Source organism: Triturus cristatus, chromosome 9, assembly GCF_964204655.1.
Source record: "Triturus cristatus chromosome 9, aTriCri1.1, whole genome shotgun sequence".
In the NCBI taxonomy this organism is placed as follows: domain Eukaryota; kingdom Metazoa; phylum Chordata; class Amphibia; order Caudata; family Salamandridae; genus Triturus; species Triturus cristatus.
The window spans coordinates 1,107,431,799-1,107,444,979 of NC_140592.1; the positions used below are offsets into that span (position 1 = coordinate 1,107,431,799).

At 43.9% G+C, this 13,181-nt stretch overlaps 1 protein-coding gene across 1 annotated transcript in view; it reads left to right on the top strand.

The window, feature by feature from the left end:
- The window catches only part of POLE2 (DNA polymerase epsilon 2, accessory subunit), a 447,127-nt gene that overhangs the window by 206,185 nt on the left and 227,761 nt on the right, over window positions 1-13,181 (top strand). Inside the window, exon 10 of the mRNA XM_085627013.1 lies at window positions 11,949-12,021. Coding sequence (XP_085483139.1) covers window positions 11,949-12,021 — 73 coding nt within the window. The remainder of the gene's footprint in view (window positions 1-11,948; window positions 12,022-13,181) is intronic.

Here is a 13,181-nt window from a genome sequence, read left to right on the forward strand (position 1 = left end):
TCAGGGTGCAACTAACCTTCTGCGCAACTTTATGGTTGAGACATGTGGAGCGTCCGCCATCTAGTCAGCACTGGCAATAAAGGATGTGACTTTGTTGATCTATTATATTTGCGTGGTCACATGGCCTGTGACGCATGTGCCGGATGGGTGTGCAAACCTGCCCTGAGGGAGTGGCCGTGAGATGTTGAGAACTAGACCACTAACCTGCACACCAACAGCGAGTACGCCTGCGACAGGTAGCTATGTGGGGCCAACGTCGGAACGTAATCGCAGTGGCGTGGCGTACAACGGAACAGGGCAGGGATAGCTACAATAATGCGGACGGCTCGTAGTACTGCATCTGTGAGTCGAGCGGACGGGCCGCAGCTGGCCCTCTGCGAGCCTGGGTGCGAACCGTTTATAACTCACACTACATAAGCATTGAAAAACCATTTTGTGATTCAATCCGTCAGCTGGCATTTGTCCGAGGCATTTGTGAAAACATATCGGAGTTATTTCTGTGATAGATACCCCTTTGACGCTGCCTCTTCCCACATCAGCAGGTAACGCACCCTCTTCCCACATTACCACCATACCCCCAGCAACCTTCTTGGGCCTGGAAGTGTCCCTGTGTGGTTGGACAAAGAAGAATCTTAGTCATGTATAGATTTACATATAAAAAAAATTATTTAAAGAAAAGAACAACAAATAAGACTGAAGGGAGTCTGGTGCTGTGGTCGCTGCCATTCAGGACTCGGGACTCAGTTACACATGTGGGATCGGCTTGTGTTTTAAGAGGGTTAGTGGTACCAGAAGTATTGAGACTGTATGAGCCCGTGATGATGCTTGGTGTGGACGGGCCGCACTGGGAGCAATGTGTCTTGGCTGCTGGACTGCGTCATGTGGAATTATGACTGTATCTGAATTGTGAGGCCTGCTGTTCGTAGTGTAGGCCAGAGGTAGCGGTGAGCAAGGGTCCACAGCCACTTGTATATGTTGGTGGCCTCACCGGCCTGCGTAGTGCAGGTTCAGCGGCACCACTTGTCGCCAGCCTTCAATATGAAAATACTCCTCACTAATCGAAGGGAGTGTGGTGGTGTGGTCGCTGCCATGAAGTTTTGGGTCACTGCATATGGAAATATGTCTAACTGATCAAAGAGAGTTTGCTGCTGTGGTGGCTGCCATGGACTTGGGGTCACTGCCATTCAGGACTCAGTACACAGTTACACATGTGGGATCAGCTTGTGTTGAACAGAGTTATTGGCACCACGTCTCGCCGCCATTGCATATGGAAATATACCTCACTGATCGAAGGGAGTCTGGTGCTGTGGTTGTCTCACAGACTTAGGGTCACTACCATTCAGGACTTAGGACACAGCTCCACATGTGGGATCGGCTTCTGTTGAAGACGGTTAGTGGTACCATTTGTCGACGGTCTTCCACAGTGTAGGCCAGAGGTAGCAGTGAGCAAGGGCCCACAGCCATGTGCATACGTTGGTGGCCCCACCGGACTGCGTAGTGCAGGTTCAGTGGCACCACGTGTCGCCGGCCTTCCATATGGACATACCCCTCACTGATCGAAGGGAGTCTGGTGCTGTGGTCGCTGCAATTCAGGACTCAGGACACACTTACACATGTGGGATCAGCTTGTGTTGAAAAGGGTTAGTTGGCACTACGTGTCGTCGGTCTTCAACAGTGTAGGCCGGAGGCAGCGGTCAGCAAAGGCCCACAGGCAGGTGATGTTGACTTGAGCTGCACCGATTGGGAGCATGTGATCTTCTTAACCCATTATAGTGTCTTACACAATTTGCGTCGCTACTAATCTTAAATTGTGAACCATGTAATCCCAGTGTAGGGCGGAGGCAGCGGTCAGGATGGGCGCACAGCTACGTTGTGATGATTTATGGTGCAGTGAGTTAGTAGCACCTGAAGCACACAGCGTGTGCGCAGTGTGCGATGATGCGTGGTCTGGCCGGGCCGCACTGGAAGCAAAGTGTCTTGCGAACTGGACTGCGACATCTACAATTGCCACTGCATCTGAATTGTGAGCGCTGCTGTCCGCAGTGTAGATCGAAGGCAGTAGTCGGTACAAAAATAAGTCTGCGGTGCTTTGCCGCTGTGTTCACAGGGGGCCTGTGTCGAGGAGGCCCGCGGTTATGCGGCTGCCACGTGCCAGGGTGAGGGCTGCCGCTGTGACGGACTCGTTAGTCTTCCCTCAAGTGAACCACGCCTAGGGCCTGGCCTATTTATTCATACTGTTATGCTGGAGTGGCGTATGTTGGAGCAGCCCACTTCGCTTCCGCTTCGGGGGGGGGGACAACACAGCTGCATGACTGAGATCTTCCCCACTGCCTAAGGTAGCATGGTTGCGTCCACTGTGCACTACACTACAAGTATCAACAGTATATCTCCACATGGAGAGGTTTGTGCTTTGCATAGTGGGGTCTGTGCAGCACATCAGCGTTACACTTCGCATTGTGTGCTTTATTGTTGAAGGGTGACTTGCCTCCTTCATATATAGTTGGTTGCCACATCTCCCAACATTCAGCTATTGTGTGGATGAGGGGCATGGTGCTTTGGGAAGGTCCGTTGTCCTGGTTTGCGCTGCCTTGGTGGTAGTAGGGGTGGTGGTGCGGGGGGGAGGTTCTGGTGGTGGTGGCCCTGGGTGTTGTGGTCTTGTTGTGTGTCAGACCTGCATGATCAGTAGCTCTATCATGTGTTGGTCTTTAGATGTGGCTGTGAGTTGGGTCCACTTCACGGAGTAGATAGTCGACCTCCTTACACCAGTTAAAGGCTGATGTTAATTTGTTACTGCTAACTCGGCTTAACGCCTGCTTTTTAGATCTCATTGCAGATTTGGCTGGTCGTTGAAAATATGGGGAAGTGGTGTTTTCGTGGTTTTTATGCACGGGAACGCCTACTTTGCATTTCATTAGCGTTAGTTGTGGCTCTCGTTTGTGGCGATTTGGTTGGCGTAAGGTATAGATGGAAGAGTGGTGAGATTTGCAGTTTTCACCAAGTTGAGAATGGGTTGATAATTAAAAAACACAGAAAAAAAGATAGGTTTAATGAACATTATAATTAGAAATTAGCATTTAAAAAGCATTTGAAATTCACTGAAAAAACCATAGGATTCAGGCACTTTATAGTTAGAAATTATCATTTAAAAAACCTTTGAAATTCACAGAAAAAAACATAGGTTTCAGGCACGTTATAGTTAGAAATTAGCACATAAAAAAAATTGAAATTCACTGAAAAAACCATAGGTTTCAAGGATGTTCTAATTAGTTGGACTTTCACTCATAGAAAACCATAGAGATTCCCATTACAGTTAGTTGAGCTAACTATAACTCGCACCCCCGAAATGCACTGCTGATGACGTCACGTATTGCATCATTCATGACCTGGTCAGTGACATCTCTTATGACATCACTGATGACATCTCAAATGACTTCACTGACATCACTGATGACATCATCCAAGTCAAAATCTGATGCACCTTATCAGACCCTAATATAACACGTGATACACCCACTCTAAAATACAGACTATAGTATTCGAAACCATGAACACACCAATACCAGTTAGTACATATCCACTCACTAATTCCTAGGTCTACACACACACATTCATTCATTCACCCATACAGTCACTCATACATACAGTCAGCCATCAATACAGCATTATCATATCCAGTCAAATATCTATACAGACACTCGCACACCCCTCTCATTCATAGTTATATTTACACCTAGTCCGTAATGGAAATAATCAATCACACTTTCATTTACTCACCTGTACAGTTATACACATACCACGTCACTTATTTAAACACTTACTAACACATACTTACACTCTAATACAATAACTAATACAAGCACACACTGATCCATACAGGCACTCTCACAATCACTCACTCTCACATATAGTCATTTATACAGTCCAACACTCATATATACTGCCTTTCACATATGGAGTTACTCACACATGTACCACTGAGGCATCCATTTACTCACCAAGACACTCATACACACACTTGCCAAGCCATACAGCCCTTCACAGATACAGACTTGAACACATATACCCATTGAATTATCCACTCACACATCTATGCACAGAGTCACACCCCCACCCACCTACACAGACACTCAGGCACCCATACAGGTACTCAGACAAGTAATCAATAGCTCATATAGATCCTCATTTAGTTGCTAACCAAACCATGGGACTGCTTACACACCAACTGACAACCTAAACTGTGTGAATGTCTGTATCAGTCGCTAACACATGAATTAAGCAAGACACAATTAATCACTCACTTATACAGTCAGTCACACACCTGCTTAATCATCCATCCTGACTCTTATACACCCATTCATTCTTCAATACTCCTTGGCATATATATATATATAAAACATATTTACATTTTATAGAAACACACATTCACTGGATGATGTCATTTGAGATGTCATCAGTGATGTCACTGACCATGTCATGAATGATGTAATATGTGACGTCATCAGCAGTGCATTGCGGGGGCACGAGTTATAGTTAGCTCAACTAACTATAACAGGGGAATTTCTATGGTTTTCTATGAGTGAAATGTCCAACTAACTATAACATCCCTGAAACGTATGTTTTTTTCAGTGGATTTCAAACTATAACGTGCCTGAAACCTATGGTTTTTTCAGTCAATATATCTATATATATATAACAGGGATCTGTTGCGTTATTATTGTTTAGATATGATTGCCGCCGATATTAGAGGTGGGGACAGGATTAGAAAGTTGCGTAGACTTGAATCCAGGTATATTATCGACCTAGAAACCAAGACCCCTAAGGGAATCAATATAGGGGAAGAATTAGCTGTACATTTGGGTGATTAAATCTGAGACCAATATGCTATTAGGAATTTCAATGTTTTCTGGGTGAGATTTGGAAGAAAGACATCTTTGATTTCAATTTTAATCTGTGTAGGTGAGTCTTGTAAACATGCCATGTGATTTATTGATTTGATGGTCCTCTGATGCATGTAATCAAGTAAGCATAGAAGGGACTTTGCCGATACACGGCATGATGGTATTACAGACACGCCCTGATCTTGGGATTATAGGTGATGTTTGTGTATGGATGCCGATACACGGCTGAATTGTAATTAGCGCAATTTGTTAAATTATGAGAATGTCTTGATTCCATTATACAATATGTCTAATGAAAATCATTGAAAGTATTATATAGTACTTGTATTAGAAGGCCTATTTAGCATTTAGATTTAACCACCTTATGTATGTTCCAAGATAGCGCCTGTATTAGAACAGAAAGAGTATGGTCCTATGTCAATTTTGATGTTGATTTGACTTGCATCATGTGACCGGATATTGATGATTTTAAAATGTTGTTGTTTGGCGCTGGATTTTGTAACATATATATATATATATATATATATATATATATATCGCTAGTGCACCTCTGAGGATGGGGCTCAAGGTTCGTGTAATATTCCTAACTCTCTGAATTGCACCATACAAACAAGCACTAGCAAAGCCAATAGGATCTGCCTAAGTGAGATCTTTTGGCTTTGTCAATGTTTTTTTAGACATGTTTTACAACACCAGGGGCTACAGTGCAACATGGCTCTAAGTGAAGAAAAAAAGAGATATGACGCGGCAAATGTTGACCACTTCATGGCACTTTGTTTTTCTTTAAGCCATGTTGCGCACAGTAGCCAACACTACTGTGCAATATGTCTAAGAAACATTGACAAAGCCAAATGCTTGGAAAATCAAACGTAACTATCCATGTTCATTTCCAGGCCTCCTCCACTCATGGAACTACCAATAAACTTCCTTTTACATCTTTAGAAGCAATTCAAAATATCATCATGTGTCAACAATTACAAAATGCATTAAAAACGGAAAGACAAAATGATCTTTGCTTCAGGAGATGAACAGGAAGTCTTGTCTCCAAGACCTGGTGAAAAAAATATATCTGTTAAAATCAGTTAAAACTGCAAACCAGGATGGCAGATGCTTCATCTACAAAGAATATTATTTACATATTTAACATGTTTCTCTTGTATATAGCATGACCTACACGCAGTTTAAGCCACACCTACATTTATATGCTATTCCTCTTCAATGTTAAGGCCCCATGGGCCCTTAGAATCCAACACTATAATGTAAGAACTCTCATCTCCTTAAGGTTAGGTTCTGATTGCCACCTCTTACAGATCTGGGAATATGGTCTATTCCAATGATTCTTAACCTGCGGTCCAAGGACCCCTTTGGGTCCACAACGCTTTCTCAGGTGGTCTGCAGCTACTTAGAAAATTAAATTAGATTAATAAAGTGAATATAAATAAAGAAACAAAATATAAAAATGCAAATGTTGAAATGTTATGTAATGGGGGGGAAATCTGAAGTAGGAGGCTAAAAAAAAATGGTTTGCATCCTCATATTGACCGGGGGTGGGGACAGTGAAAGTCCATCAAACATTATAAAATGGATGATGGGTGGCCTCAATTGAATTTAGAAAAGCTCTAACCTGCCCATTAAAGTTAAAAATTTGTTTTTATTATTGTTGTTAATCAAATAAAATATTTCAGCATTTGATGAATGTTTGTGCCTGTACTTTTGGGAATTTTGCAGTTCAAATAATCAAAATTGCTCAGGCCGGGATCCCCGGGTACCAGTAATGACTCAGTAGGGAGTCCCCTGATTCCGATAATGATTCAGTGGGGGTTCCCGGATTCCAATCATTATGTGGACCAGGGGCGGTGGCTCCGGGGGACATTGCCCCACTGCTTTCAGAGCAGGAAAAAATGTAAATATAATGATAATAACTTTATCATTTTTATTTTTCTACACTACAGGGCTGAGTAAGGGCAGGGCGAGGCTGGTGTCAGAGCATGGGAGGAGTGGTGCATGCACACTCAAAGTGCGCTTGACGGTTTGGCGGGCCGTCGTGACCTGGTGGGGAACATGCACAGACTCCCTGTCCCCATCTGAGCCCCGTACCACGGCACTCAGCCCAATCACAACGCTGCATAGCAGCGTTGTAATTCGCTATGGGGAGCCTCTGTGCTTCCAGGACTTGTCAGGAAGCAACGACGGAGGCGAGATGGAGGTGGCCATGAGGTAAGTGTGTTTTTTAAAATGTTTATCTGATAGAGACTACTAGCCACAGATTCCTTAACGTACAATTATCCCCAGGCGTGAGACTGGACCTGGAAAACTTTCTTTGCCCCAGCATCTCTGCGCGCCGGGGGGGCGGTACCACGCGACTCCGCCCTGACGTCCGCGGGCGTGACTTCAGCGAGGTCACATAAGCCTGACCCCAGCGCGCTGACATCAGTTTCCTTCTTTTCCGCATGCAATACGGATCTGGATCGTGTCCCTGTCCTGTTTTCAGGACTTCTTTTCACGCTTTTGCGTGGGGGGACAGTGTGTGTGAATGCCTTTGGGCTTTAAAGCGTGCTCGTCATGCGCGCGTCAGATGGCGGTGACCGACCCTCATCCTATTTGTATGTGGTGTTTGGGCGAGCACCATGATTCCACGGACTGCGATGCTTGCCAGCATCTGAAGCCTAAGTCCTGGCGGGAGTGCCGGAAGAAGCTCCTCTCAGCCAGGTGTCCAGGTCTGGGTCATCCCCGCATCCGTCCCCCGCTGAGGGCTCCATGAATCGCCGCTTCCGATTTCGGCATCGCCCGTCACCGAGGCCCCTTTGGCGTCACTCACCCATCGGTAAGTCTCTTAGCTTGTCTCCGAAGCCTGGTCCCTGCTCTGCGGAGGGCGCGGGATCTCCGCGGGACATGTGGCCTCAGTCGTCGCCACCCTACCCGCCGTGTCCTGGCTCCGGGGCGACTCGGGCCCAAATGGAGGCCTATGCTGCGGCTCTGCAGGCTTCCTTGGCCCCTCCTCCTCCTGGGACGCCCCGGCGCCGACAGGTTCTGTTTCAGGCTCTGGAGGTGTGGTGTCGTCAGAGTGCGGCCCTACAGGGTTCCCCCGTTCGGCCCACGGCGCCTCTGCCTCGCCGCAAACCCCTGAGGGGGTCCCTGTGGTGTCGCGGGAGGTCGCCGGGACTCACGTATCGCCCCCGAGTCGTCCTCTGTCTTCTGGGCAGGCGGCGGTTGTCGACCCTGGCGGTGCCGTGGGTGCTGGCTAGGGGCCGGGGCGTGCCCCCGGGTCCCTGTCGTCTCTCCACGCAGGCAACTGCTTCGTCGGAGGTCGAGTCGGTGCCTTTTCGGCGCCGTTCTTTCGCCGCCCCAGAGCCGGTCTCGCTCCATTCCCCTGGGGTGCAAGTGGTGGACGAGGTCTTCCCGGCATCCCCTGCGGCACCGGTCAACCTCACGCTGGCACCTGTGGCGGACTCCGCGGCGCTGTGCCGATGTCGACTTGTCTTCAGAGGCCCCCTCCTCTCCGGAGGTTCGTCAACTGTTTGTCTCCTCTTCCCCGGAGACTGCCCACCATGTCGTGGCTTTTTCCCCGGCGTCTTCCAGGGAGGGCTCCTCGCCGTCCCCGCAGCCACAGCCTTCCCCAGAGGCACCTCAGGTCCCCCACTCGTCCATCAATGTTCCACCATTCCGGGACTGGCCTTTTCCAGTAGAGCTGTGCCCATGACGAGCTAGGCTAGTCACACCTCCGTCCACTAATTGATTCTCCCGCACAGGTGGGAATCAATTACGCGTGAGAGTGGCGCGACCGTTATGACGAGCCCAGCTCGTCATGAGCACACAAGGGGTTAAAAAACACAAGCAGTTTCAGCTGAAGCGCATGTGCGGCCTGCGGTAAGAGAAACTCAATAAAGTAAATAGTGCTAACAGACTAGATAACAGGCCCTGTGAAACAACCGAAGTAAAGGGGCCAGTCGCCATGGGAGGGTACAAATAAAGACAAGGCCTTACTAAGGAGGGACCAACAAGCCTATTAAAGAACCTAAAGGCAGCATTCACAAAAGATAATGACACAAGTCAATGAAAAATATGGGAAGCGAGTGAGCGCGGCTTCTCTCCCATACTCTATTACAGCAGTGTCGCAGAGCGAGCAGCGCATCCACGCTGCTGCTGCAAGGCTTGACCTAAAAACATTGTCCCCATATTTACAGGCTGTGCATCTTTGACGTATAAAAGAACATATTTAATTTTTTTTTTTTTAAACACACGTCACCTCTTCTGTGGCATTTTAGATAGGACTAGGAACCTGGTACAAATTTATTTTTATGTTCTTCCGGGAGGAGTGAAATTTAGGGCTACGTACTGGGTGTGCTTTAAAAACAGACGAGGCTGCGGAGAGATTAACAGATGTGTTTAAAATGAATCTTCAGCATTCTAGAAGTAAAATGCTTTTAGTCACCATGATGATGGACTCCGGTGCGTTACCCTGGTGTATCGCTGGAGTAGCAGCAACATTCAGTTGACAACAGGCTCCATCCAACTTGTGTGGAACAAAATGGCAATTATTTGTGTATCAGTAATAAATGAAGCCACATTTCATAGCGAGTCCCCATCATCTCCGCCTAGTAAGGCTTGGTTTTTCAGAACAACATAGGCTCTTTCCATATCATTCTGCAAATAAAGCTTTAGCCTTGACATCCTGCAGCAATCTTCAGACACCCGATACAGTAAGCAGAAAACCAGTGTTAACTCCCCATACCTGGATTCAAGTAGTACCTGATACATATAGAGGACTTGATACTATTAACAATCGATCTGCATTCCAATTAATACCTGCTAAACCCAAAACATTAACCCACTTGCCCTGGGAGAATGTTCACTAGACACTTGGCGATATATGAACTTTCTACACTGAATCCGAAAAGCAAAAATGTCCAACAAAAAGTAATCTTCAAAGAAAAGGAACACTGCAGTGATGCTCCTCTGTATCTAGCCAAGGAAGCAGACAGACAGAATTTCCAGCTGCAATGTTGGGTATTTATGCCTTCGAATAAAGGGAATTAAAGTGCTGATAAATTTAAAAGGGCGCGAACAGCTGCCTATTTCTTGGACATAACTCGGACTGTTAACGATAATGTGGTATATACATATACAGTCATGTGAAATATACTGACGGCTAGTCAAATGCATGAAATAAAAAAATGAAAGCAAGCCGAGGCGTGTATTTGGTGGCTGGTGTGTTGTGTTTGGAAGACGCTTGAAATGTACATGTGAGAAAAGGTTTTGCAAACTAAAAAGTGTTTGTGGTGGATGTGTTACATAAAGTATGTTTACGAGTAGCCCATATAGTAGTATAAAGAATATCTATAGATTGAACAAAGTAAAATATAAGAATTGGAGTGAGCAACCACAGGTGAAAGTGACATTGGGAGCATGTTATAATGTTTTATTTCTAATATAGACAGAGACTGAGGGCCCGATTGACAGTGGTAAAAATGCATGTGTATATTTTAGTTGCCTAGGTGTTGCTCTCCTTTTTTGATATTTACCATTTCCAAGCTGCAATTTACACATACATGTAGACTTACATGTCTCACTTCCTCAAATGATGGGTTGAGCCTTTTACAACTGAATTTATGGGTGTGAAGTTACTACTAGTAACTTTTCACGTGCTCGCAGAGATCTCCGCCACCTGGAGACCTTCCTATGGGCAAGTACATGGAAATGTAATAAAGTTTATTAGTTATAAATTAAATAAGGTACATCAACTTATATGTGTATTAAATAATAAAATAATTGAAACATATCATCCATAAATGTTAACTTTCAAACAATAATAAAAGAAATACTCATTGTCACTAACATTTCTGTTTCTATTTAATATGTAAACTTGGATAAAAGTTATGTATTTAATTTAAAAACGTTTAACATTTTTAAAAAGGTTACTTTTTTTTAAATTAGGTCATTATTTAATTTGAAAAATCTATGATTATATTTCTTTTTAATTTTAAATATTGAACTAGTTTATTAAACATTAGTTTCTATGGGCGTAATTTTAATTCCCTACCTCTGCTATTTTTTTTATGGGACTGTTTTGCAATTCTAGTGGTTGATCATTTGTGGTGCGGGACTTACTCCAAGACTGGGCTGGAGTACAATTGAGGCCATTTGAAACCTTTAGTTGCATAGTATTAGAAGTGAATTTTGTGGATTGCAGTGGTCTTTATCTTTTGTGGATGTGTGTTCTGTATTTGCATGCCCCTCCTTAATCCCTCTTTAACTTTCCAAAAACCGCCTCCCATTTAATAATAATTATTCCCCATTTTCCACCACTCCCCTGGTACCTTCAACATTTACCACTAGTTCATATAGCCATATATGCGGAGATCTACCAAAGTGGAGAGGTGGAGGTCTCTGGCTATACATTTGTGAGTTGCATTTTGTAGAATGGCAGTAGTACTTCTGTAGGACTTCAATATATACAACAAAACACTCTTTGTGAATCAGGCCCTTTGTGTCCTGGGAGTGAGCTCAGTAGTGGTTACAGATGGGTTCCCAACTAGATTGCAGTTTTCCTTTAAATAAAGTTGGTGAAGACCAAAGCTTGTTGCATTGTGTTAACTTGTTCGATAGATTTAATTGATTAAAATACACTGGTACAGCGTACCTTGCACACCGTGTCTTGTGGTGCTTGCGTGGGGGAATTAGTTGGCTGTCTAAGTATGTGAACACCTGATAACCTCACTGTCTATGTGGAGAGAGGCCAAGGTTTGCATGAACTTGAATTATAAATCAACCATGTCCAAAAGAGATGGTGTAATTGGTCAATAGGATGCTTGCATTAACCCTGAATATGTTATTCGTCAGCACGGTCATTCAAAGCCATTTCACTAGCCCTAAATTGTTACTGCCTACAAGGGACCCATTTCCTTGTTCAGCCAAAATATCTTTGATAAAATGTCCACACTTAGGAGCTTCTTTATGTTTCAGTTTATTGTGTAAGTGAAAATATGTTCTGCATTGGGAAGGCATGTTTGTATTACGATTTATCTAATTCCCGAAATTCTTGCATCATAGGATGGTATGAAGACAAAATGCTCCACATCAATGCGTTTGGTTTCCCACCAACTGAACCATCATCCACAACAAGGTAATTACAGGTCTTGACCGATGTTTGAGAAGATCGTTTTGCATGCAATATTTGTTTGTGAGATTTTTTTCTGTTGTGCTCTGTGATGCATTTCAGCTTTTAAGCACTTTAAGGGAGAGGGGAGAGAAAGATGGAGTTTGTGTATTGTACTGCAGCTTTTCTTTCTACACGGAGGCAGGCTAGTGAGAACTGCTGAGTTCTCAAGCATTGTGTCATATGTGATGTCTATAGACATTAGAATAACCCTTCTATCTGTCGGATCCGGGAAGATATTTACATTAAGAAAAGTATGTTTTAAAAAATGAATTACTCTTAAATGAAAAACATGACTATCTATACGTTTTATTATCCTTCTTTGCTACAATTCAACTAAAATCAAATTGTGATCCTGACAATCCACAAGGCTACTACTATAGGTTCTCTTCTAATAAGAGAATGTTGGCACTTCAACTTTAAGGGTACTGTTCCAGAGTGCATAATTGGATTAGTTGAATTGTTGTCTCGTTAAAGTAGAAATCCTAAATACTGGCCTCTGGGGTCTTCTTTATCTTTATTTTTTATTTCAAATGTAATCCTTTAGAGAAGTGTGTGTTATTAATTATTTGTATATATTCATATTGAAAACGTTTCTACCTGGAGGTAAAGTTTTTAAATTTTGTGTTCTTTCATTCCATGATGTTTGTTTTTTCCCCACAATATTGTCTAATTTTCTTTTAAAGAAAATGCTGCTTGTAGATGTTCAAACTTTGATTTTAAATTTTATTTTAAACAAACATTGGTAAAGCCAATATGCTTGGCCTTTCACGTAGCTACAGTACCTCAAGTAATTACTAGATGTCCCTCTCGAATCAGAAGCAACAGCTGACGCCTTTAATATGGCTGCAGCTGTTCAAAACTTTACAAGCTTTCCCACTCAAGTCAGAAGCAATTGACTAGCAAGCATCACCAAGGTGAAGGACCTCACACGGCTACTAGGCGTTTCTCTTGAAACAGACAGCTGCTTAAAATGTCCTTCACAAAGTTAAGGATGAGTGGCTTCAACCTAAAAGCGTACTTATACACATTTGCCACGCTAATGAATTGTGATTGTTTTCTATAGAAAAATATGCAAATATTGGTATATGATAATGAGTTCAGCTTTCAGTACATTTCTTGAGTAC